The following is a 22,759-nucleotide window of genomic DNA, read 5'->3' on the forward strand; positions in this document are numbered from 1 at the left end:
TTAGAGTGCTGTTGAAAAGTGGTTTTTCAGTTGGACCCAAAACCTCAATCTGGTCACTCACTGTAGGGAAATGTGTTATTGACATTTGTGCAGATGTGTTTACATGTTGGTGGAAAATATTTTGCATAAATCTGGTGTCAATCCTGATATGAGTAACATATTTTCAAAGCAGGGAAATATACCTGTGCTAAACATGAAGCTTCAGCCTGAAGCCGGTTAGCTTAGCATAAAGACTGAAAGCAGGGGGAAACAGCTAGCATAACCGCAACTTGTAGTTTATTATAATTATATATTTGGGTTAGAAAGACGAGGCCTTTGCACACAGCCAGCTGTTTCCAGCTGTTGTCAGGCTCTGAGCTAAGCTGAGCTAAGTTGACATGAGAGTGGTATCGATCTTTCACATCTCACTCGTCAGGAAAGTAAATTTTCCAGTTTCAAACTTTTAATTCATGCAGCAATTCTAAGCATTTGTTATCTTTAGTTTCTCAAATGTCACTGTGAATGAAATGTTCTTGTTTTTTTTTACATTCTGCAACAGGTAAAAAAAAAAAGTTGTGTTGATAGATTATTTGCAGCCAAAATTCCTAAATGTAAAAAGCTCTGGATGAGTGTTGTATGTACCTTTCCTGTTGCTGTTCTGTCTAAATCCTCACCTTATAAAACAGACAATGCTGAGCAGCCGCTGTGCTCCTGCAGGGTGTCATGGATCCAGAGCATCGTGGTTGTTGTTGCCAAAGAAAATATGGACCTGATGACGGACATCATCCAGCGCTTCCAGCACAGGAAGGTTCGAGTGGTACCAGGAGGGTCGACACGACACAGGTCGATCTGCAACGGGGTCCTGGCTCTGGGTGAGCAGGAGGAGGAGAGGCTCCCAGCAGACAGGCCGAAGGTGGTCATCATCCATGATGCTGTGCGGCCTTTTGTGGAGGAGGACTTTCTGTACAAGATCGCCATGGCTGCTAAGGAACACGGGGTCAGTATGGTAAAAGCTAATTTAACTGAAACTCAGCATTTGTAGGGTTAGGAACTGTTTCCTCCTTTGTATTGATAATTTTCCATCAGTTGATGGAAAATTAATCAGCAGCTATTTTGAAAGTTTACTAATCAGTTGAGTCATTTTTCAGACAGAAGTCCCAAGAATACTGCAAATAACAATCATTATTGATCAATCTGCCAATTATTTTCTCCAAGATGACGACTTCACGTCTTGCTTAGTCCAGTCAACAGTATAAAACCCCAAAATATTGAATTTATTATAGTTTAAGACAAGTAAAAGTAGCAAATATTCACACTGCCAACATTCAGTTATTTGTAGGGAAACGGTTACTCTGCCATGATGAAGCTCTCAAAGCTCAATTAAAACAATCACCGTTATCTCCAAAGCTTCCATTTGGGAATATGAATTGAAGATGTGTGATCTCTATGTATTGTCAGTTTTTCCAGTAGCTTATGAAGGCGGGATGTGTCTATTTCCAGGACACGAGCAGTTCAGAAAGAATTTAATCCCTCTACAAATAGAGGAAACAACCCCAAAATGCCAGTATTTCCTCATGCTTGGAAAGCATAGTACGTCTAATTAAATCTCAGCTGTAGCTCATACTTCATTTCTTCTTGTGCTTTTAGCTAAAAACCAGAGAAGGTCAATTACAGCTCAGAGTATAAACAAATCCATCATAAGCGTAACAGCAGTTACAGGACCTGGAATCAAAGCTTTCACCTGGTGGGAAGACACGTGACTTTGGTTTGTGCGTGCTGTGGATTTTTCATCGTGCAGTGTGAACAAAAACAAACCAAACACTAAAACACAACCAAGTCGTGGCTTTCCCGTCGGGTTCAGACCAAAGACGTCAAACGCTTCTTGTGATCGGCCTCTCCATCTTTTCATAAACTGTTTATCAGATTGACACGTCCATTGCTCCCGGTGGTTTGTGTTTATTTCATCAGTGATCGAAGGAAAACATTTGGGCCAAAGTCTCCGCCGCTTTGACGAAGGGCCTCACAGATGAGTATAATAATGGTTTGTGTGTGTGAGGCTCAGCAGCTGAGGGAGAATGCAGGTCACACAGGTTGTGAGCTTCAGCATTTATGGTGTGATTCAGAGTGTGTGTGTGTGTGTGCTTCGTGATGAACTTTCACAGCAGGCAATCTGGTCTTCATTATTTCGCCCGTGACAGAAAACCTGTCCGCACTGAAAGGCAGGAGATTAATTTTGATTTTAACAGCATGTCTAACACGTGGAACACATGTTTGCTTTCCTTTCATTTGGGAGGAATTTCTCCCGCACATGCTCACGGACTTCCGACTCCTGGAAACTGTCTTCAGTCGTGCTATAGCGAGATGAAAATATTATCTCAGAAATGTTGATTATTTTTGAATTTCCAAGGGAGGAAGTCCGCGCAGTGCGTGCTGTGGCTGGCCGCTGATGAAAAGTATTATTAAGTAAATGTTCTCTCTGAAATGTACAGTTATGGCTGAACAATTCAAGGTCAATTTACCAGCTTTTTCGAGGGCTTTCTATAGAATTTCCTGGTCGTCATTCATAACTGATGATTTATGATTCATGATTATTAGTCTTCATTATATGAAAGCCAGAAAACGTACTGTTAATGTACTGTTAAATATTCTATGTTAAATTTATGATTGTTTTCAAAACAGAATCTAAAAACCGAATCCTCTCTTCCTCACCCAGGCAGCGGGAGCTATACGACCTCTTGTTTCAACAGTGATAGCCACCACTTCAGAGGGCTACCTGGATCATTCTCTGGAGCGAGCCAAATACAGAGCCAGCGAGATGCCTCAGGGATTCACGTACGATGTCATCCATCAGGCCTATCAGAGGGTAGGGCCTGTCCTTTAATTTACCCGTAACACACGAGAGGGCGTTCCCACTGTGTGTTGTGAGTGAGCTTTCAAAGGCAAAAGTGAATTTCCTTGAAGGTATAATGACTCCGATGCATTCATGTGTAATGAAAACAGGCATAATGATGCTTAAGTGGCAGCACAGTTAACAAACCTGTTGAAAAGTTTGTGGCTAAAGTCTCTTAGCTCCTGGTTACATTCACTGTAAATTCAAGGTTGAAGTAATTTATTGTTGTATGCATTTTCTATGCCTCCAGTTTCCATGCAGTGAAAAACCTTTGCCCTGGCTGTTTTCCAGTCAACGTATACACAGTATACACAGTCACGCTATCACACGCGGGATTACATTCACTATAAACAGCCACACAAAGAGTAGATCGCAGCATTTTGCCATATGTTGATGCCACAAGCTGGCACAATATTTTACTAGGTTCTGAAAAGCAGTTAAATACTTCACAGCAGCTTTCCCTCTTATGGAAATCATGTCTCTGTTGTTATTTAAAAAAAGTTCATTATAGTAGAATGTTTTTGCTCCATTAGTTCAGATGTAGAGATGCACCGTCCTGACTTTTTCTTTCCCGATACCAGCTCAGGACGTCTGCTTATACTGGTTACCAGTCCACTGTCCTGTCCTATTTTGTCCCCAACTTAAAATCTGCAAACCTCACTGTGTAGAACTCATTGAAATCATTTTTATGTAAATGAGTTTAAAAGCTGAAACCTGAGTCTGTGGCCTGACTTGAAACCGATGGCTCCGTCACATCTGGCTGATACCCAGAGTACATTAGCGCTTCAATAGAAGGAAAGACACATTCTGAAGACGGGACTGAAGGCAACATGACAAGGACAGTTTGTCCTGTTTGTCCAGTTTGTCCATGTTGCCCCAGATGTAAAAAACAACACGGCTGTCAGTGGGTGGAAATCCTGTTTTATTAGCTCAGGCATGATCTCTCTCTCTCTCTCTCTTTCTGTTTCTCATCCCACTCGACACATGAATAAGAATTTAGCCTTTGATTAGCATTAGCTAGTTAAATGTTTGGATGGAAATCAAAAATATCCTCAGATATTGAAAATAAGAGAATTTAAAGGTGGAACAACCTTTTGAGAGAGAGAGGAACCTAAACAGGAACTGAAACGTTATTCTTTCCTTATTTCGTTGCAGCTATTTCATAAATTAAAGATGGAACATATGAAACACTCAGTAAATCTGTTTTTAATATGTTGATCGTTTTGCAATTGATTTTTTATTGTTAATACTACTGAACATAAATTATCAGAACAATGGTACGGACGATGAAGTGCCACCTCTGTGAATTTATTCCTTCTATATTTTTTGAAAGTTACACACACATACAAACAAACCCACTAAGAGTGTTGTACTACAAAACTGTCACTAGTTATCATTACACCATTCTGTGTAACTGAGGAGGTCAAAGCAAAGTTTGTTGTTATGATATTTTCCTCTTGGGGCCAAAGTAGCAATGCAGGATTTGTCTAGAGCACAGTGATTCCCACAACAGCAACTTTTGTAAAAACAAGACATAATATCACAAGATGGAAAAATCAATTGCTGCAGGCATGTGCTGCTCGCTCCTGGTGTGAAATAATTACAAAACAAGTCTCTAAAATCTTGTGAAACGACAGTCAGGTTGAGATTTATGCTGTAAAAATTACACCACTTAGATGACAAAGGACTTTATGGTTCTCATACATCATAGCAGGCCTCTACAGTCCCTCATTGTTCAGCTGATATGCCAGAACCTGCAGGGTTTCACTCTGAAGAGCTTGTGGCGTGGGTGCTATCATTTTCACTTGGCCTCTGCTGCATCTGGGAAAGAAATGAAATGTTAATTTACTGTGCCACACTGCAGCAGATTAGTCTGTGGAACAAAAGTGAACAAAGGCTGAGCTGGAAAAAATGGTGGAGGAGCACTGAAATTGCATGGCACATTTAAGTGGATTCGGATTAATCTCAGCAGTTGAGCGCGTTTTAATATGTGTACCTGAAAAACGGAAAGAATTTAGCGACTGACGTGAGCCGTAAACGTGTCGATTCTCCCCTGAAAGCGGCGGCTTATTGCTAAGACTTGGCAATCCATCTTCATATGAAACTGGAGTTGCAGAAGTTGACCTTATTTATTTTTCAGACACTTTGAGTTTGCTGTTTCAACCTTGACTCCATTTGTTGGTTCTTCCAACAGCCACGTCTTTTTTTTGAAGAGGGCAGCAAACTTTGAGCTAAGAGCTAAAATATGCCTCCAATTGGAGCCCCATTTGTCTGCAGTTATTTTTATTCCTGGCACACACGGATCTTCAGACGGCTCTGAGAGCCTTGTTGGCTTCGGCCTTTTCAGAAAATGAGCTCACATTTGTGCTGCAGTGTCAAGGCCAGTGGTGTTCCAGAAATTAAGACAAACCGGGGAGGTCGCAGGAGGAGGAGGAGGAGGAGGAGGAGGTCGGGGTTGATTGAGAGTGTTTTCTCCCCACTCCTCTTGTTGGTCTCCTCTTCAATTCCTCAAAAGAAGGGAAAGTGTCAGGTTAGGACTGTAGGACATGTGCATGAAAAATCTCTGAGAGCTGCACATTTGTAGCTTGACATCCATTGAGCGTAGAAGAACTTAGGGCTGAAAAGACAAAGGGGAAGACACTTTATCCAGTCGCGACTGAAAGCTTTTGTACCGAGAGAAAATGCTAAAGGTTAAATTACCTCAAGACCAAGAGCGTATTTCTCCTGTAATTTCTCTCTTCAGTTGCAGGGTCCCTAGAATAAAAGACCCCTCTCTTTTATAGCTTGATAAAATATTACCCAGGTATAATCTCAGGTGGCACGATTTCGTCTTTGTAGTCCAGACTGCGTTTTAGACCAAATGAGCTCATCGCCTGAGTCCAAACTTTCATGTGATCTTCACAAACAGAGCTTTCCCAGCAAGCGAGTCGAAGCACAAATAAAATGTTCATTGGTACAATAAACTACGCAGATATTTATTTTAATTATGAGTAGTTCAGGAAAAGAAATCAGAGTCAGCAAATATGACGCAAATACACGCACAACGAGGCGCTGGTACCGGTGCCAACCCAATACCTGTGTTTAGCTTTTTCTATCCATCAGTTTAAAGCTGCTCTTTTATATTATCTGTGTGTAAAGTGAAACACAGCTCACTGCGTTGTTTTTATACCGACAGTAGACTACCTGCTCCGCACCAACCAGGAACCAGACACACTTAGCAGCTAGCTGGGGAACATAGTGGAACATTTAGCAGCTAGTGAGCCACAAATCTTCCTGAAGAGTTGGTGGCTCACTCATTCCTGTGCAGGAAATTTATTTGAACATTCGACCAACATGGATTTTTCATACCTCGGTATTTATTTTCTTCCTTCAAAATGTGACATCCAGCTGATTATGACAGACCTGCACCCTTTTCCCTGACAGAGCATGTGCAGCCAGTGTCACACACGTTTATGTTGTTTTTCAAAGTCGATGGAGGAAAGAAAAAAAAGTCAAGTTTGCATTTTCCTCCAGTAAAATATACTGGAGCCACATGTTTTTTTGATTTTTACCTACTAATGAGCTGTTGGAACTGTTTCTTAAAAAAAGAAGAAGAAGAAAAAAAGTAAAAAGTGCTGGAATTAACAGTGAGATCTCTGCAGTAAAGTGCGAGAGCCTTCTGTTAGTTACTACTTTAACATTTTTGCATTTTGGTTTTTAAATAACAGGTGATTTCAGTAAACAGTATAAACACTGACTATGTTTTCTAACACCCCCCCCCCCCCCCCCCCCCTCCCCCAACACACACACACAGTCGACCAACACAGTTCCTGTGGGTAACACAGTTGTTAAAGCGTTTAGGTTGAGAATAGGGAAATAAGATTTCAGAAGATGTAGGGGACCACTACAGGATCCTGAAATAGATCAAGCTGCTCCACCCATTAGGTAAACATGGAACAACTGTACACCACCACTGGCTCCAAACTAAAATAAAGTTTAGCCATTTCTTGCCAGAGGAACTGTTTCTAAATAGTCACGTCACATCACTTATTACAGAACTGTGTGGGAAAATGTCTTAAGACCTGATAAAACTGAACTTGCACATTTTAAATCTTAATTCAGAAAGATAAGAGTGTTGCAAGGGCAACAGTCCATCAGCCAAAGAAAACAGTGTCCTCTGAAGCATCCGCTGAAAAAACGTGGTGATGGGAGCTTCATGTTATGAGCCTGTTTCTCCTCTGTGAGAACGCTGGTCGCGACGCAGACAGTGTAATGGAACGCGCCAGATAGTGAGATATTTGGTGAAATATTTGCAGAAAGTTCAAAGTTAAAGAGCCAGATCGTCTGAGGAGTGCCTGGACTAAAGAACAAATGTTGGAACACAGAGTGCATCGCAGGTCATATTTTAATTTGAAGCTGAACTCGTCTGACAATAGCTGTGTCTTAAATGCAGGTGCACTGAGAAGAATGCCGATTCTGGTGGTTTTGTGGGTCTGCCCAAGAACATGGTGCACACTGAGTAATGTCAGCAACTACTGGCCAAAGGACCATGATATTTATAATATATATAGGAGGTCAACATATCATGATTATCCATGAATTACCCCCCATCAATGTATGTTAGAACATCTCTCTTAAGCTTAATTACCTGTTGAAAATCTGAGAACTTTAACTTTGACATTTTTAGAATGTTAATGTTGAAATCTGTACATTATAAATAAACAAATAACCTATTGATTATCCCTCTACATGTAACTGTCAGTACCTACATATGTGTAAGACAACATCCAGTTGGTAGCAGCCACTGGTGCATTTCCAGCACTACAGAGGAACAGCACAATGTACCGCAGTTCCTCCGTGTGTGATGGACATTACGTTGTCCAACAACTGTCCACAGCCTGTCCTCTTTGTCATGTCCCCTCTGCAGTGCACTGAGACAGACTTTGAGTTTGGCACCGAGTGTCTCCATCTGGCTCTGCAGTACTGTGGCACCAATGCCAAGCTCATCGAGGGTCCGCCAACGCTGTGGAAGGTGAGCTCGCCAGAAGCCTGGTTTGGGTTTGGGACTGTGGATCTGGTAACACTTTGGCCAGCACAGCTGTATGCCCACTACTTATTTATCATATGGGCACAAAGAAAGCTCATGAATTAAAAGTGAGCGGTGCTGGCAGAGGAGGAAGCGCTAATATATTGAATGTGACATGTGGGATTAGCATGTAGAAATTAGTTTAAATGTAAATGTTTTGTTCTGGACCCTCTATAAGATCATGTAACTTAGGCACAGTCACTTAGGATTAATTCAAAAGACATGTTTTTCTAGTTGCACTTAGTGTTATCTAGCCTTGAGGATAGTTTTGGTTTTTACGTGCTGAGGTTTTGAGATTTCGGTCTCCACCCTAGTACAATGGATGCGGTGAGAATTTAGTTTGCAGCGCTCAAACCTTTGAAGGATGATATTTAAATAACACTTAAAGAGCAGCTTGTTTTTACTAGAAACAATACCCCGGCTACTCTGGATAATCCATAGTGGTGGTTCCCAAATTTTCCTCGTGATAAATGCAAATCTATGTTCCCATGCCGCATGCTGTGTCCCCTCTATCAAAGGAAAAAAGTAAGTCATGTGGGTTTTTTTTTTTTAAGTATTTCAAATTTAGCTGAAATAGAACCAGTAACTACGGCAACATCATTTATACCCTGGTACCTCCAGCTGAAGAGCAAGTAAGGTCTCTTAGCCTCTGAAATGGTTCCTGGTGCCCTGGAAAAGTTCTTGTGGTGGAAATGTCTTATTAGATTGTTTCATTTTAATATTTTTTAGAGGCTCGAAGAGGCAAAACTATATAGTACATGTCCAGAAAAAGCAAAGATTAGAGACAAGATCGAAGGATAAATATAATTTGGTATAGCAGAAATCATTTTTTATTATTTCCTGGGTTCTGTTTCCTATTAAACATCTCATGATACCGAACCATTGATCTGGAGTAAGTAGGACACTGCTTCTGGAAGGACACATTGCTGCTGAGTTTTCCAAAGTTTATTTTTTAGAGAATTTTCAGAGGAAGATATCTTAAGATCTAAGATACCTCTAGATATAAATTATTCATTACTTGTTTTGTTTTGTTTTGTTTTGTTTTGTTTTGTTTGTTTGTTGTTTTTAACGATTCGGGTGAACTGACCCTTAGGTATTTTGTCTTCCAGGTAACCTACAAACGGGATTTGGCTGCTGCAGAGTCGATTATCAAAGGTGAGTTACCTTCTTTATGTGTTTACCATTTCACCGTTTCCTATATTTACTGTGTATAGTGGACGTCTTCATCCTCCTACATTATATGTACACATGACGTATGTATGTAGACATGAAAGACTGAAGGCAGCAGGTCTTCTCAGGCAGCTTAAATGGTCTGACATGAGCAGTGTAAGAGTGTTTTGTCTTGTTTTGTGTGGCAGTTTAGTGTAAATAGGTGTCATTGAACCAAAATGGCTCCTCACTGTATTCAGAGGGAGAAATTCTTTGTTCAGCTTCGTTAGAACAGGGCGGGTGCACGCAGTCTGCTGAATACTATGGAGAGCAAGTCGGGACAAGGGAGACTATCACAATTGGAAATCACAAATGGAAATACAAGCAGACCTATATTTCACCCCACCAGCACCTGGACCAACAATTACCTGTTTGATGATGACATAAGGTGCACAGCGATTATTCCCAGAGCCTCTGAAGTGAATGAAGTCATTGTGTGTTTTTTAGACAAGACGTGGAAGAAAGTTCTCACATCTGTCAGTGTGAGAAACTGTCGAGTGTTTCTGTTTGTGCGTGTTTGTGTTTCTGTAGTAGATGCATACCTGTTTCTCTGTGGGTGGGTGTGGGTGTGCTGAGATGAATTTTGAACTGTCTTCTCAATAGATGTCTTTCAAGTGAGACAGCCATAAGGGAGGCCCTCAGTTTATTGCAGCACATTTGAGGCAGAGCGTGTCATTGCAGCAACGACCCCTTTAAAACAAAGTTTGCTTAAAGTCACCTTCATCTCTCTGCACCCAGGTATCCCTGTGAATTCAAGCACAGGATCAATGCTGCTTGCATGCTTCTAATTATTTCGTGAGTTAGCCGAACTACTGTATGGTTTAAATATTTAAAACGTCAGTGAAAAACACCAGCAGAGTGATGAGTCTGCTAAACCACAGCATAGCTAACATTAGCTCAGCAGCTAAAGGAGAGACTGAGGATCAGTTTAGATGAAATCCAAAAACAGCTACATAACATCCATCAGTATAATGGCTCTTCTGACTCAGTGGCATTACATCAAATGACACGTCCTTCTCTTTCAGAGACTCTGTCTCGGTCGGCCTGTGTTGTCACAGGTGGATCGGCACAAGCTGTGAAGTTGGCTGACGCCCTCCAGAAGGCTGCCGGAGCTCTGGACCTGGTAAGAGTGTGACAGTGACAGCTGATTAAAGTGTTGGATATGCTGATGACAGCATTACTGAAGATTCCCACCAGTTCGCCATTTTATTTTCCCCCGTCTTCTCGTCCCTGTCTCCCCTCCCGTACCTCCAATCCCCCCTAAATCTCAAAGTGAGCTCCACTTGGGTGGCCCGGTGGTGAGACTTACCATTTGCGGTCAGGCCTCTAATGGAGCCTGTCTGGGACATCCACACTCTACAACTTTTCCTCCTCCTCATTTGCTCCCTCCATCCCCGACCTCCACCTCTCACTCCCCTGCATGCAGGAGAGCAGATGGCAATTATATTTCCTGTATCGTGGGAGTTTGCTTGATGAATGGAGTGTTTAGTGATGAGTTCTTGCCTTCTCCTCTTCATCTTCCTGCCACCGCAGCTCAGTCAGACTTGACTAGCTCCCAGTTTCCACCACAGTTCATATCCCTCCCTTTCACTCTTAATCTTTTTTTGGGCACATCAAAATCCCCATGTTGTCCTCAGCCCACGTTACAAACATCCTCTATTTAATTTGTAAAATTGTTCCTAATAGACAATGGAAAACAGCATCCATATGCAAAACAGTCAAGAGTGACAGTCTGAGATATTAAATCTAACGGTACCGACCACGCAGAGGTTCCACATGTGAAATGTTCTATGTTGGTTTCCCTTGAGTGAGCCACGTAACCAGTAACTCAAGTAAACTTTTGTCTTTCTTTAAAGAGAAGGACGACGACCCTTGACTGAAAGGACGTCAGAAAAATAAGCTTTGTTATTCAGCTCACTTGATAAGCAAAGCATCTGGACAGGTGATGGTCAGTCAGAGAGAAAAGCTCGAGTGCAAATCTGTATTTAGAACAATAAAATGATGATCACCTGATGGTCGCAAAACTAAATCAGTGTATGTGTAAGTTGTTCAATTGGTTTTGTGACGGACAGTTTAACCCTAACCTTCTTTCAATGGATTCCAGTGGTGACCTACCTTTCTTTTTTTGCCTGTTTGTTTTTCAATGGGCATATTTTTCACCAGGTACAGGTGAGAAATGAAACCCTCACTTTTCAAAATCTTACCCAACATCACCCCCTTTTCCTGTCCCGCTGCTAAAATTCATGTGAGATGAAGACGGGAGTTTATGTATGTCGTCTTCAGTTATATCATGAGCTCACAGAAATTAAGCCTCACGAGGAGAAGTGAGTGATTTGTAAACTCACCTGCAACACACTCTGCATGTTAACCTGCTTTATTGATGGATGTTTTTGGGTCCATGTTCCAGAGAGTAAGAAGCACAGGCTTTACTCAGGACTTAAAAACAAGCACTGCCACCACATGTGTGTTTTTAAGGTTAAAAAAAAACAGGTTTTATTTACAAGAAATATTTTCTGCCAAACATCCTAAAGTTAAAGTCAAAGATATAATCTCACAACATAATTAATAGGTATAAGATTTATATTGGTATCAGTGTAAATAAATCCAGTATCTTGAATTATCTATTTCATTTTATGGTCACAGAACTCAGATTTAATTCTGAAAGCAAATCTGTACCATTGACTGAAAGGGGTTCATGATGTGTTGCCCACTCTGGTATGTAAAGCATGTGGGGGAAGTTGAGTCAGAACTTCTCTAACACAGATTTAATAACAACGTAAGCGTCATGAAAAGTCGCAGGGCTTTTGTACTGGTTCATGAGATTCCACAGGTTTTCATTTGTATTGTGTCCGTCCCTTTATGTGCTTAAATTTATTTCACGCCTGTTCACCTATTACTCATCTCCAGAGCAGACAGGCAGACAAATTGCCCACACATGGCTTCATGTATAGAAACATGTTTCCTGGCTCATCCTGACATATATATATATATTCCCTGGGTGAAGCTGTTGATAGTGGAAGATCACGCCGCGTAATGTGTTTCCATGTTCCACCGTGATCCAAACAGTCCATCCTCCTTTAAACTCGCTCCAAGTCCTCCATCAGCCGGTGTCAAACAGGCAGATCTCGTTGTCCGGTGCTGGACCGGGCCCCAGAGACGGATTGGGGTCGGTGTCGGCCTCTTTGGATCGGCTGATTGGAGCCGTTCCCGTCTGTGCTCAGGTGGCTGGTGGGGCTGTGTGTTTTTTTTCCGGTGCGCGTGTTTGGAACCAGATACATCCTTTTCAGGGAGTTTGGGAGGGAGTAAGAATGGAGGGGGAGATGAAAGGCGAGTGGAAGAAGCGGAAGATGAAGAATTACCTTTGTCCCAGAGCCATTACCTGAATCTAATACAGCGATAAGCACGACCTAAGCTCAGCTGAAAACAGTACTGACAGTATAGTGTAGCGTGTGCGTGCGCAGATGGAGGATTTGGCAGCGTGTGTATATGAGAGAGAGGAAGACATTCACAGTAAGTATATTATTAAAGGATTCTCTCAGCAGGATGTTACATGAGAGATACATCTGATCCAGTTTAAATCCAGGCTTACACTGAAAAAGGAAAAAGTTGTCAGTTTATGTAAAATTCATACAAAAATGAATCTGTCAAGTCAACTCCCAAAAATACCACATGTAAAGCAGGCAGTTTTTTTTTCTTTGAGATCATGTGAGTGTGTTTTAACCTTTAATTTATCCAGGGATGTTCCACAATGTAAGATATTTTCCTGATGAATTTTTAATCCTGTGATGGAACTAAAGACAGAATGAAAACTTATTTATTTAATAGTCTCTGAGAACAGGGCTCATCTTAATGGCTACAGATGGTTATCAAGTTTTTGTAGAAGTATAAATGGATAAGATAAAGTGTAGTTTTTTATATAGAGTAAAAAAGTTCCTCCATGATGAACCCAGGTTCCCCCCCGTCCCTCTTTTTTTTATGTTTTTTTTTTTTTTTTTTTTTACAAAATTCAGTGATGAATTCAACTATTCAGACATTTGGCTGCAGTGAATTTGGAACAAAGGCTAAACACAGACCAGTGGATGTTTTATGGACACCTAAGTACATAAACGAGGAAAGAAGTATTTCATTTCATTAAAAAAAAAGCCAAAGGACCTCCACTGTGTTTTCTCCCTTTCTCCCTATCACTAATCCTTTTATCTTGATATATAATATATATATTATCTTGATATATATATCAAGATAATATATAAGAATATTTCACTCCACATTAAAACAAATTCTCAGACTCATGTATCAACTTAGTGAAGGTTTTCAGTGATTAACCTCAGTCTATACGAGTATCTGTCATTTAGACAGAGCAAGGAGAGCTGCTGAGCAGAAACCACACAGGGAACAAGCTTTTTTTTTTCTGTCATTGACTGATAGTCATATGTAAGGGCTTCCACGTTTTGCAAGCAGTTTTACGAAGGTTCACAAGCCAAGTGATTTTGTAGAGAAGAGAATTTGCCTCTGAATGTGGTGAGTCAGTGTCTGATAGTGTGGACAAACCTTCCATATCTGGCCATCGTGTTTACATCAACAGTAGATGTAGCTTGAAGGGGGTATTAGCTTCCCATCGTGATGGGAACATAGGTGTAGATATTAAATAAAGTAAATATGTGAGTATATGGAAACACAGTATTGCAGTGCTGTTTCTAAATACCACCTGCCACAGGTAAACCTGCGTGGAAAACATTATTCCCCCCGATCCATACAGGTTTGGCAACAACTGCCCTGTGCTGAGGTTAGATTTAGTCAAGCTAAGGTTCAACGCTTAACGTGAGGGTGAGCATTGAAACCTGGTTGTGATCGGACAGTGAGCCCAGTACTGAATATGCACAATCGTATGTTCACCCCAAATAACAGGTAGAGTTAGAGTTCTGGTAAACACGTCATGGACTTTTTGATGGCCCACTGGCCCACCGGACGATGGCCATTCTGACTGTGGCACAGGGGAAGGGAAAGGAGGAGGGACCAAAGAGTTTTCCTTTCCTTGCTTGTTTCTTACAATAGGAGTGGACACCCCAACTATCTGTGAATATGGTGCCATCTATTTGTTTGGGGTATGAATTTAACAGTTAATTCTTACACATTATACCCCTTTAACACAAACATTGCAGTGTTTGAAATTACACCCATCCACACTGAAATGACTGGAACCGGGTCTCTTCCGTACACATTTGAAACTCATAGCGGGTAGCCCACCGCTGATCTGAGCTCTGAGACTTTGTTTTTCCTCCGTCCTCAGAGTGGTTTTGTTGTCGAGCCTCCGTGGCTTCTTGGCTCTCCGGTCTCCATGACTAAATTTAAATAAACATTCCTACTTTGGGATTTCATGCCCAACCTGGTTTAGATCATGTCAGCATTTTTTTTTAAAGACTACAAATCTACATTTCGGACTGAAATGATTTTCCTCCTGAAGCCATGGGTAGTTATCTTTCAAGACCAATTAACCGTTCGACATATGTTTTCTATAACCATGTCACATTTTCAGTTACTTTCTGTTATTTTAAAGGGTAGAGCAACTGTATGTCAAAGCCAAACTCAGACGCTTAGTGTTTATATCTGTGTTTATTTTAGGCGTGTGTGAAATTGTAGTATCAGGCTGCAATTAGAGGCATGACAACAAAAATGAATGTAAAGCGGACGTGGTGGACACCGTGTGCTATCTGGTTGCCTCGCGTCACTCTTTTGCCAGGGCTGAAACTAAATGGAAAGATCAGAACCTAAACGTTCTGGTCCTTTGAGCAAAAAAGCTTTTACGATTCTTGGCCGTACGTCGGCCTTCGACTCAATTTGCAGCATAATGAAATTTAAGTTGGCTTGTGTATGATTGCTGCCCCGGACTTTTGCATATGATTTTGCCAGTTCAGAAGTATAAAGGAGCCCAGAAAGGATTTCTTTTCTTTTGTTTTTTTTGTTTTACCTCTTCCATTTGTTCTAATAAGCCTCTGATTACAGCTGATGGGAATAAGCCACTCAGTTGCGTAGTCCCTGAGTGTATTTCGAGTTTTTATCCCTTTTCTCTAATCATGAAGTGATTCATGGCAGGAAAACAGGTGGGTGTTCACTCACAGTAACTCTCACACTGATTGAAGAAGTGGCTGAAACAAAAACCAGAAGCCTCTTGACCTTTGAGCACCGAAGTCGATCAGTCACTCGACATCAGATGCATTAGGGCTCTGGTACCTCAGCACCTGTTTTAAATGTTATCACTGAGGATCCTGTAACAAGCAGAATATCAGCTGAATATTCAACGTCAGGGTATCTTTGTGTTACAGGAGCTGGACGTCATCCCAGATCTGACGGGAGACAGCGGCAGGTATCTGTTAGAGGAGTGGAACTTCATCCAGGTTTCTGTAAGTTCCCATTTCGAAAACATTTCTTTTTCTGAGACGTGAAAACATATCAGTGTAAATATTCATGTTCTGCTCTGACTAAACAGATTTTCTAAAATCTCCTATCATTCTGGAGAAAATTGAATCTTTTCTGTAAAGGTTCTTATCCAGTTTTTGATTTCCTTGTTCTCCAGGTCAGTCGTTCTTGCCTGTCCGACGTGGAGTCCATACTCATGGATTTGGAGGCAGCGAATCGAGCTCTTCTTCACCCGCTGGTCGTCATCTGGGTGAGTTCACATAATTAAGCAGCCATGGTTTTAGAAACAAGTATCTATACTACATACTAATTTTATGCAGTGTGAGTTTTAGCATTTATTATAAATAAAGATGACGTTTCTCTAGGGATGGGTATTTTACTGTTCTTATCAATACTCCTTATTAGTCTGGTGCTTCATCATTACTGTTTTCAGTTCCTTTCTATTCTAATTTCTGAGATATTAGAAAAGAAAATCATTCCCTTCAAATGCAGAACATGAATTGGATTTGTTTACATTTTAACATCACACAATGCACCGCGTGTCATGGCTGTCCGTCCAAATGTTGTCAAGACATTTCACTCAGAGCAGCAAAAGTGAACCTCATGGTGGCAGTAGAAGAAAAGTCATGAGATCATCAGGGTCGGTAGGATTCATCCTCTATGGAACATGAATGTCTGTAGAAAGTTTCAGGGCAGTCCATTTAATATTTGCTGAGATATTTCAGTCTGGGCCAGTGTGAGTGGTGGACTCCTCACTGTTTCCACTCCTTGCTGTGATTTGGCTGTTGTTGTTGTCTGAACAGACAGATTTGCAAACCAGTGAGGAAGAACGAACCCATAGATGCTGGGAGTTACAGGAGCTGCACAGGGTCGACTGTGGCACGTAAAGTTACAGGGAGAAAACATAGTTTTTCATGAGTTTGTAAAAGCCGATCTCAACTCAATTCAGATCTCGCACCCTAAGAACCAGTGCCAAAGTAAAGCTCAGTAATGAGGCCAACAGAACCGGGAAAGTCTGCTCTCGATTCTGTGATGGAAAAAAAAAAAAAAAACTCAACAACTCCAATTTAATAAGTGCAAATGTCACAGAACATTACGCAAACCACTGGCTTGATTTGAGTTAGGTGTGCTGGCCTTTTTATAAAGCTGCAGGTCCGCCAGAACAAAAGCATCTGTCTGAATCATATTCTCACACAGAGGCCAATAGACAAGCGATAAAAACTCAAGCCAGGGTGTGCGCGGCTTCTTCTGCTTAAGTTAACTTAAAAATCTGTAACTTTTTCAAGACTTTTTCAAAACAGCTTCCTAACAGTTTGCAGTGGTAGAACAGCCTGCATCAGGTTTTTTTTTTTTTTATCAGACCTTCTATCTCCGTTAAAGTCTGTTCAGAAGTCAGTCAGCATAGAGCAGCTACTGTGTGCTGTGGAAGTCGACTGAGGCAGAGTCAAGCATGTCTCAGTATCATTTTCCATCTGAATCAGCCTTTCTTTGCGTGTTTGTGAACACAGACATCTGGCACAGGACGGATCCAGTTTCACTGAGGTGCATGTACTACACGACGAACCAAACCTTTCTGATTTTTTTCTGCTCGTAAAAATGTCACCTGTAGTCCGGTCTCTTCAGAAGCTCTGTAGCTGTTTGGAAACCGGACACCTCCCAGGAGAGCGCCGCAGCTCGACCTCGCTTACTGTTACCGTTCGCCCGGATTCGAACATCCACCACCACCACCACCTTACAAACACTGACCTGAGAGCTCACAGAGAGAGAGAGAACAAGACAAACTGATCTAATCTGCTCTGAGAAACATTTAAATATTTGGGAAAAGCCTGTTTATGCTTTTTTCATTTGGAAGATTGACCTTCAGCTAACACACAGAGCAACTTCCAGAACAATGCCAGGTAATGAGAAGGAAACAGACCTGCAGAGGCCGATTTCTGCCACAAAACAAGCCTCATTCACTGCAGATGTCACGAAGCATTGCTCTACTCAAAGCATTGCTCTTGTACACCTCCTTGACATAATGCATTCCTTAGCTCCTAACCCCGACCTAAACCTGATTCTAACCTGAACCTAAAACCAAGTCTTAACTCTCATACATCCCTTTGAAGGCGCGAGTACCGGCCAAAGTGTTCTCACAACAATGGCTTTGAACCGAAATTTGTCCACACAACCATAGAAGGACATATGCACGCAGACACACACACACACACACACATTCACACATTCACACATGTAAACACACAGTGTGAAACTGAGGTTTTAGTGGGATCGACTCCCTGCCACACCAGAGCAAAGCCCTGTATGAGTTCCCACTGCCATGTTGTTTTTCTATTCTGTTCTATTTTACTATATTCTGTTCATTTCCACTCTACTCTGCCCCTGTTCTTCTCAGTACTGTTCTTTAGTGTTCTGCTCTTCTTCTGTTCTCTACTGTTCTCTACTGCTCTCTACTCTACTGCTATATATTGTGTTCTATTCTGTTGTATTGCATTCTGGTCTGATCTGCTCTATTCTGTTCTCTTATAAGATGTTTGTTCTCTTCTGTTCTGTTCTATTCTGCTCTACTCAACTACTGAACTCTGTTTGCTTTACTCTATTTTGTTCTACTCTGTCCCACTCCATTCAGCTCTGTTCTATATACTGGATTAGGCTGTAGGACTGTATTAAAACACACTGTGTGGTGCATGTTAAAGAAAATCTGTTCTATCACAAGATCACACAAAGTTTACTTTTTCCCGTCAGTCTAACCTGATTTCATGGTCACGTCTGAATGTGCATGAGCTCAGTGAAGGAAGCTGTGACTACGAGAAACGTGAAGCAGCCCTGAGTTTCACGCTTATAAGTGATGTGATTCAGTTCAGGACCAAAGTGTTTCCCCCCCCCCTGTTAGATTGCACATGTACCTTGTTATGCATCGCAGGTTAGATCACATGGTAGTGATCAGTGGACGGATCACTGAGTTTGAAGTGTAGGTGGTAGCCTCAAGGGCAGAGAAGCAGACCGGCAGATGAAGGTCACAGTTTCAAACAGCCTGTGAAAATGAGGTATTATGTCCTTGAGCTCGATATTCAAAGAAAGAAGCCCACGTTGTTGATATTAGCACTTCATGTCTCATGTTGTTAGCGATCATAAATCTCTGATTGATGTCTGTTCCAGGGGTTGACTGGCAGGTTAAAATCATACGTTGTAACCCTAAACCATAGCAACAACTACTTTTGTTTTCACACTGCATTACTGCTCTTTTCATCACCAGTTAATCAGAATTAACCTATTTATTATTTTTTGGATTAATGGAGTCATTGTTTCAGCTCTACTCATCTTCAGTGGCTGTTTTCAACAGTTTTTCAGAGTAGATCTCTCCTTTAACCTTCCCAGTAAACCTGCCAAGTGACCAGGACATCACTGGTATTAGTGGGGAGTCCCCGTATGCTAACTCTCTGTAACTCAGTGAATATTATTGTTATTGTGGGTGGAAATGAATCCGTCTTAATCACCTTTTTGGCTTTAAAAAGTGTGTCAGAACTCCAGCAGTTGTGCCAGTTGGTATTTTGGAACTCACTACTCCGTTGTTGTTGGAACAAATATCACTGTGGCATCGGCGTTTCAACAGACTCACACAACCCAGTGTCCTGGAGGTTTAACACCTGCTAATGTGCTGAATAATCAGTCTTCAAATTGAGCTTCACCTGATGACAGCAAACATCTGATTGATATTCAACATAAGTGTTATAATTGCACGGTTAGAGTAGATGTCTTGACACATTTGAGATTATTCCTTCGACTATTACGTCTCACTGTCACGGTTTTTGAGGATATATGACAAAATAATTGCAGTGAATAAATCTTGGTTTAAGTTTCTGTCACCGGTACGGTTATGGAAAATAAGCTATGTTTTGGAGACTCGTAGAAGATGACACGTTAATGTGAGCCCATGTCTCTGGGTTATGCTGCCTTAATTGGAGAAAATAAACCCCAGAGCCCCTAAAGATTTGCAACTGAATTAGTGAGTCGTTAAGATATATGTCCTCAGACAGGACTGTGTATCAGCCAACCTCTGTTTACTCTCAGCACAGCGGAGCTCACACTTCCCCTGAACGCAACCTTAAATAAACAGGCTTATTGAGTTGCAACATGTTTAAACCACTGCTTGAACAATGAGCTGTAATTGCTCCAAAAAGGGGCATAATTGCAGTTCTGGTAAGAGATCCTCGCTATTGGCAGGTGTTTTCTGATTGGGCCTGACGGCCTCTGTTTTGATAGGTGCATTTGAGCGGTTCGGATGAGCTGTCCATCAGCGGGACGATGCCAGAGCCAGCGGCAATCATGGAGATGGCCTCAGCAGCCAAGCGCCGAAATGTTCTCCTCTATGGCATCCAGCTCCATCAGTCAAAGGTAAGCTCTTTGTGTTTCCCCCATCTTCTCCGTTATTTTTTTTTTTCCGTCCTAAAGTGAGCTCAGAGTTCCTGTGCTGCGAATGCATATCTGAGAGAGGCCAAACCAAACAGAATGGGAAATGTCTTTTAAGTGTCTTGTTCCAATGTCTTGTCTTGTCCAATGGCTTTCATGCTTCAGGCAAGGTTGCTGTCTTTTATCACCCATCTTTGTGTGTGTTAGTGAGTGTGTACGCTCAGATGTGTGTGTCTGTTTGTTGTGCGACTGGGAATTAACGTGTGATTAAGAGGGCGGGATATCAGGTTTCCACCTTCCGCCATATGTGTGGTGCAGTATTGTTTGAAATTAATTGCAGAAGGATGAAAAGGATGCAGGGGCGCTTTAGGTTTACAGCATCATAGCAGCTCGACCACCGCACGCGTAGGCCGAACCTCCGCAGTTAAGCCGTGTGCCACGGGAATCCTCTGCGAGGCCCGCCAAGTGCTCACTGGAGACATCAGGGTGGATGCGGTTGACCTGAAATCCATAACTGACTGCGCGGTAATTACAGGATTTTATAAGGGTGAATTATTCATCTTGCACAGTAAAAAATGTCAGGATTCATGCTACCAAAGCCGTCAAGTCTAATCACAACTTTTGGGCCAGATGTGCAGGGCAAACTCAAAGACAAATGCTGAATATTCATGGCGTTGTTGGCCTTCAGTTTGACATCCGGTATGATTTATGTTCAGGACTTACAGCAGTGTGACAGATGAGGCTTCTTGGCAGCAGGATCACCTCACAAATCAGTGGTAAAAAGCTCTGTGCCTTAGGCAAGCGGATGTTAGAGTAGGTCGGGTTTTATCCAGTTCTGCACAAGAAAACTTGAATGATGAGCTGAAGGAGGCCCGGTCTTCGCTGTGGTCAGTGAGTCGGCATTATACGTCGGCTCTTGACGTCACGGTGCTGTCTAATTAAAACGAGATGCTTCGTATCCGTGATAGCGAGCCGTGCGATGCGCTGCCGGCACACATATGACTTTGATTCCGCTATCGGATGTTGGACATCATTATTTTCCTCTGAATTATGGAGACTAATGCTGTTAATTAGTCATACCGCTTCAGCTCCTCTGAGAGAACAGAGAAAAGGGGAAGGGAGGAGTGGATGGAGATAATGCGTGTTTCACCATGATAAAATGCTTATCGTTATGAGATAGTGGAACAGCAGAATACAGCCTCGTATAAATCACTGTTAGCTTTTTGTTATAATGAGGATAATTCTTCCCAGATGGCCTTATTCATACTTGTCTCGATGCCTGCCAACACTTCCTCTGTCAGCCGTACAGTATATATATGAATATCGCTCACAAAGTTTGTTTTATTTCTTTGGTTTTTAATAAAAAAAAGTTCTGACAGCAAGCAGTAATGTGCTCGTAGTGAACAGGCAATCACTCTGATTGAAAGTTTTTCCTGTGTTCTTTTTGTTTCTGTCCTTTGTCACTTTAAAGAAAATATACAAGAACAATTCAACTTTAAATCGATAACAGCTGAAATAGTGTTTGGTGCTGTAAAGGACACGATCAGTGATGTAACACAGTACCAGACACAGCTCAGGTGTCTTTGCCATGAAACTCACCATTGATGCAGTCCAGAGGATGATGTTATTTTCAGTCTGGTCACATGAAGGCTGACATGTTCAGTTTTCACCACGACAAAACAGTCTGGATTTCATTTTCTCTTTCTTACAAAGAAAGGTCAAGTGTTCTTGTTAGAAAATCTCGAAACGTCTTTGTAAGGGAAGTCAGTGCAGTAGTTGTGCTTCTGTCCAGTTTTATGCAGACATATAATCGTCCTTTAATATTTGACAGCTCACTTTGGATCATAAACATTCGCTGGGTTCACATTAATAAGGTACTAGCTGCAGTATAGTTGTTTAGCTTGTTTAGCTGTGTGTGTTTGTGTGTGCAGCTTCTGCACCACAGGATATAATAGCACAGCAGCTCAATGGTCCACATCATCTCGGTGAGCTCTTAAAATTTCTGGCGAGAGTTTATCATGTTGTCAGACAGCGACCGAACTGACTGCACACACCACAGTCACTCAGATAAAATCTTGACTGCCGCTCCAATGTAGGACTAAATTAGGACTAGAGTTGTTTTTATATGATAAAATAGCTGAAGCTATTTTCATTGGCAGCAGCAGTTGCTGGTGAAACAAGACACAATAGCCAAGCCAGCGCCATAATCTGTGAACTTTTGAACTGTGACTACTGTTTGTGTTTTTACATATAACTAGATGAACTCCCTCATCACCACCTCTGAGGTGCCACTGAGGAAGATGCATAACTTCCAGTGAGACCGGCGTCAGTGTTTTCATCTCACTCGTGTTCGGAAAGCGAATAAGCCTGTTTCCCAAAATGTCGAACGACTCCTTCAGGTTGAGACAACTGAAGCCATTTGGTCCATGAAAGACCGGCGGATCCAGGTTGTGTGGTTGTAATCGACCACGCTCATGCATTTTGTTGCATTGAGTGATTTTTGCCACTGAATCTAGATTGCAAAATGGCTGCATGGAAACATAAGTTATAGGATACTGTTCGAATTAAATTACAATTTGTCAGTGCTGCACATTCTGAGATTAGCTTTAAAGGGATGTAATATAATCACTACTTACAATACTAATTCTTCAAATAAAAAAAAAGTTAGTTGTGAAAATATTAGGCAGCCATTGTGGAAAACTGAGTAAATATTGTGAGAAATGTGTTTGGGTTTAACCTGGCATTAGTGCAGCTTTGTGTGTCATGAACACTAATAATAATAATATTTGTCCAGT

The 22,759-nt window shown here is 41.6% G+C and overlaps 1 protein-coding gene across 2 annotated transcripts in view; it reads left to right on the forward strand.

Annotated features, from left to right (window-relative positions):
- The window catches only part of crppa (CDP-L-ribitol pyrophosphorylase A), a 37,785-nt gene that overhangs the window by 1,648 nt on the left and 13,378 nt on the right, over positions 1–22,759 (forward strand). For both annotated transcript variants that reach the window (XR_005894403.1, XM_041044711.1), the window contains exons 2-9: positions 697–976; positions 2,693–2,842; positions 7,776–7,880; positions 9,044–9,089; positions 10,169–10,266; positions 15,464–15,541; positions 15,715–15,807; positions 19,818–19,949. Coding sequence is in view for 1 of the 2 variants with exons in the window: in XM_041044711.1 (XP_040900645.1) it covers positions 697–976; positions 2,693–2,842; positions 7,776–7,880; positions 9,044–9,089; positions 10,169–10,266; positions 15,464–15,541; positions 15,715–15,807; positions 19,818–19,949 (982 nt within the window). In the remaining variant the exon portion in view is untranslated. The remainder of the gene's footprint in view (positions 1–696; positions 977–2,692; positions 2,843–7,775; positions 7,881–9,043; positions 9,090–10,168; positions 10,267–15,463; positions 15,542–15,714; positions 15,808–19,817; positions 19,950–22,759) is intronic.

Source organism: Toxotes jaculatrix, chromosome 8, assembly GCF_017976425.1.
Source record: "Toxotes jaculatrix isolate fToxJac2 chromosome 8, fToxJac2.pri, whole genome shotgun sequence".
NCBI classification, from domain to species: domain Eukaryota; kingdom Metazoa; phylum Chordata; class Actinopteri; family Toxotidae; genus Toxotes; species Toxotes jaculatrix.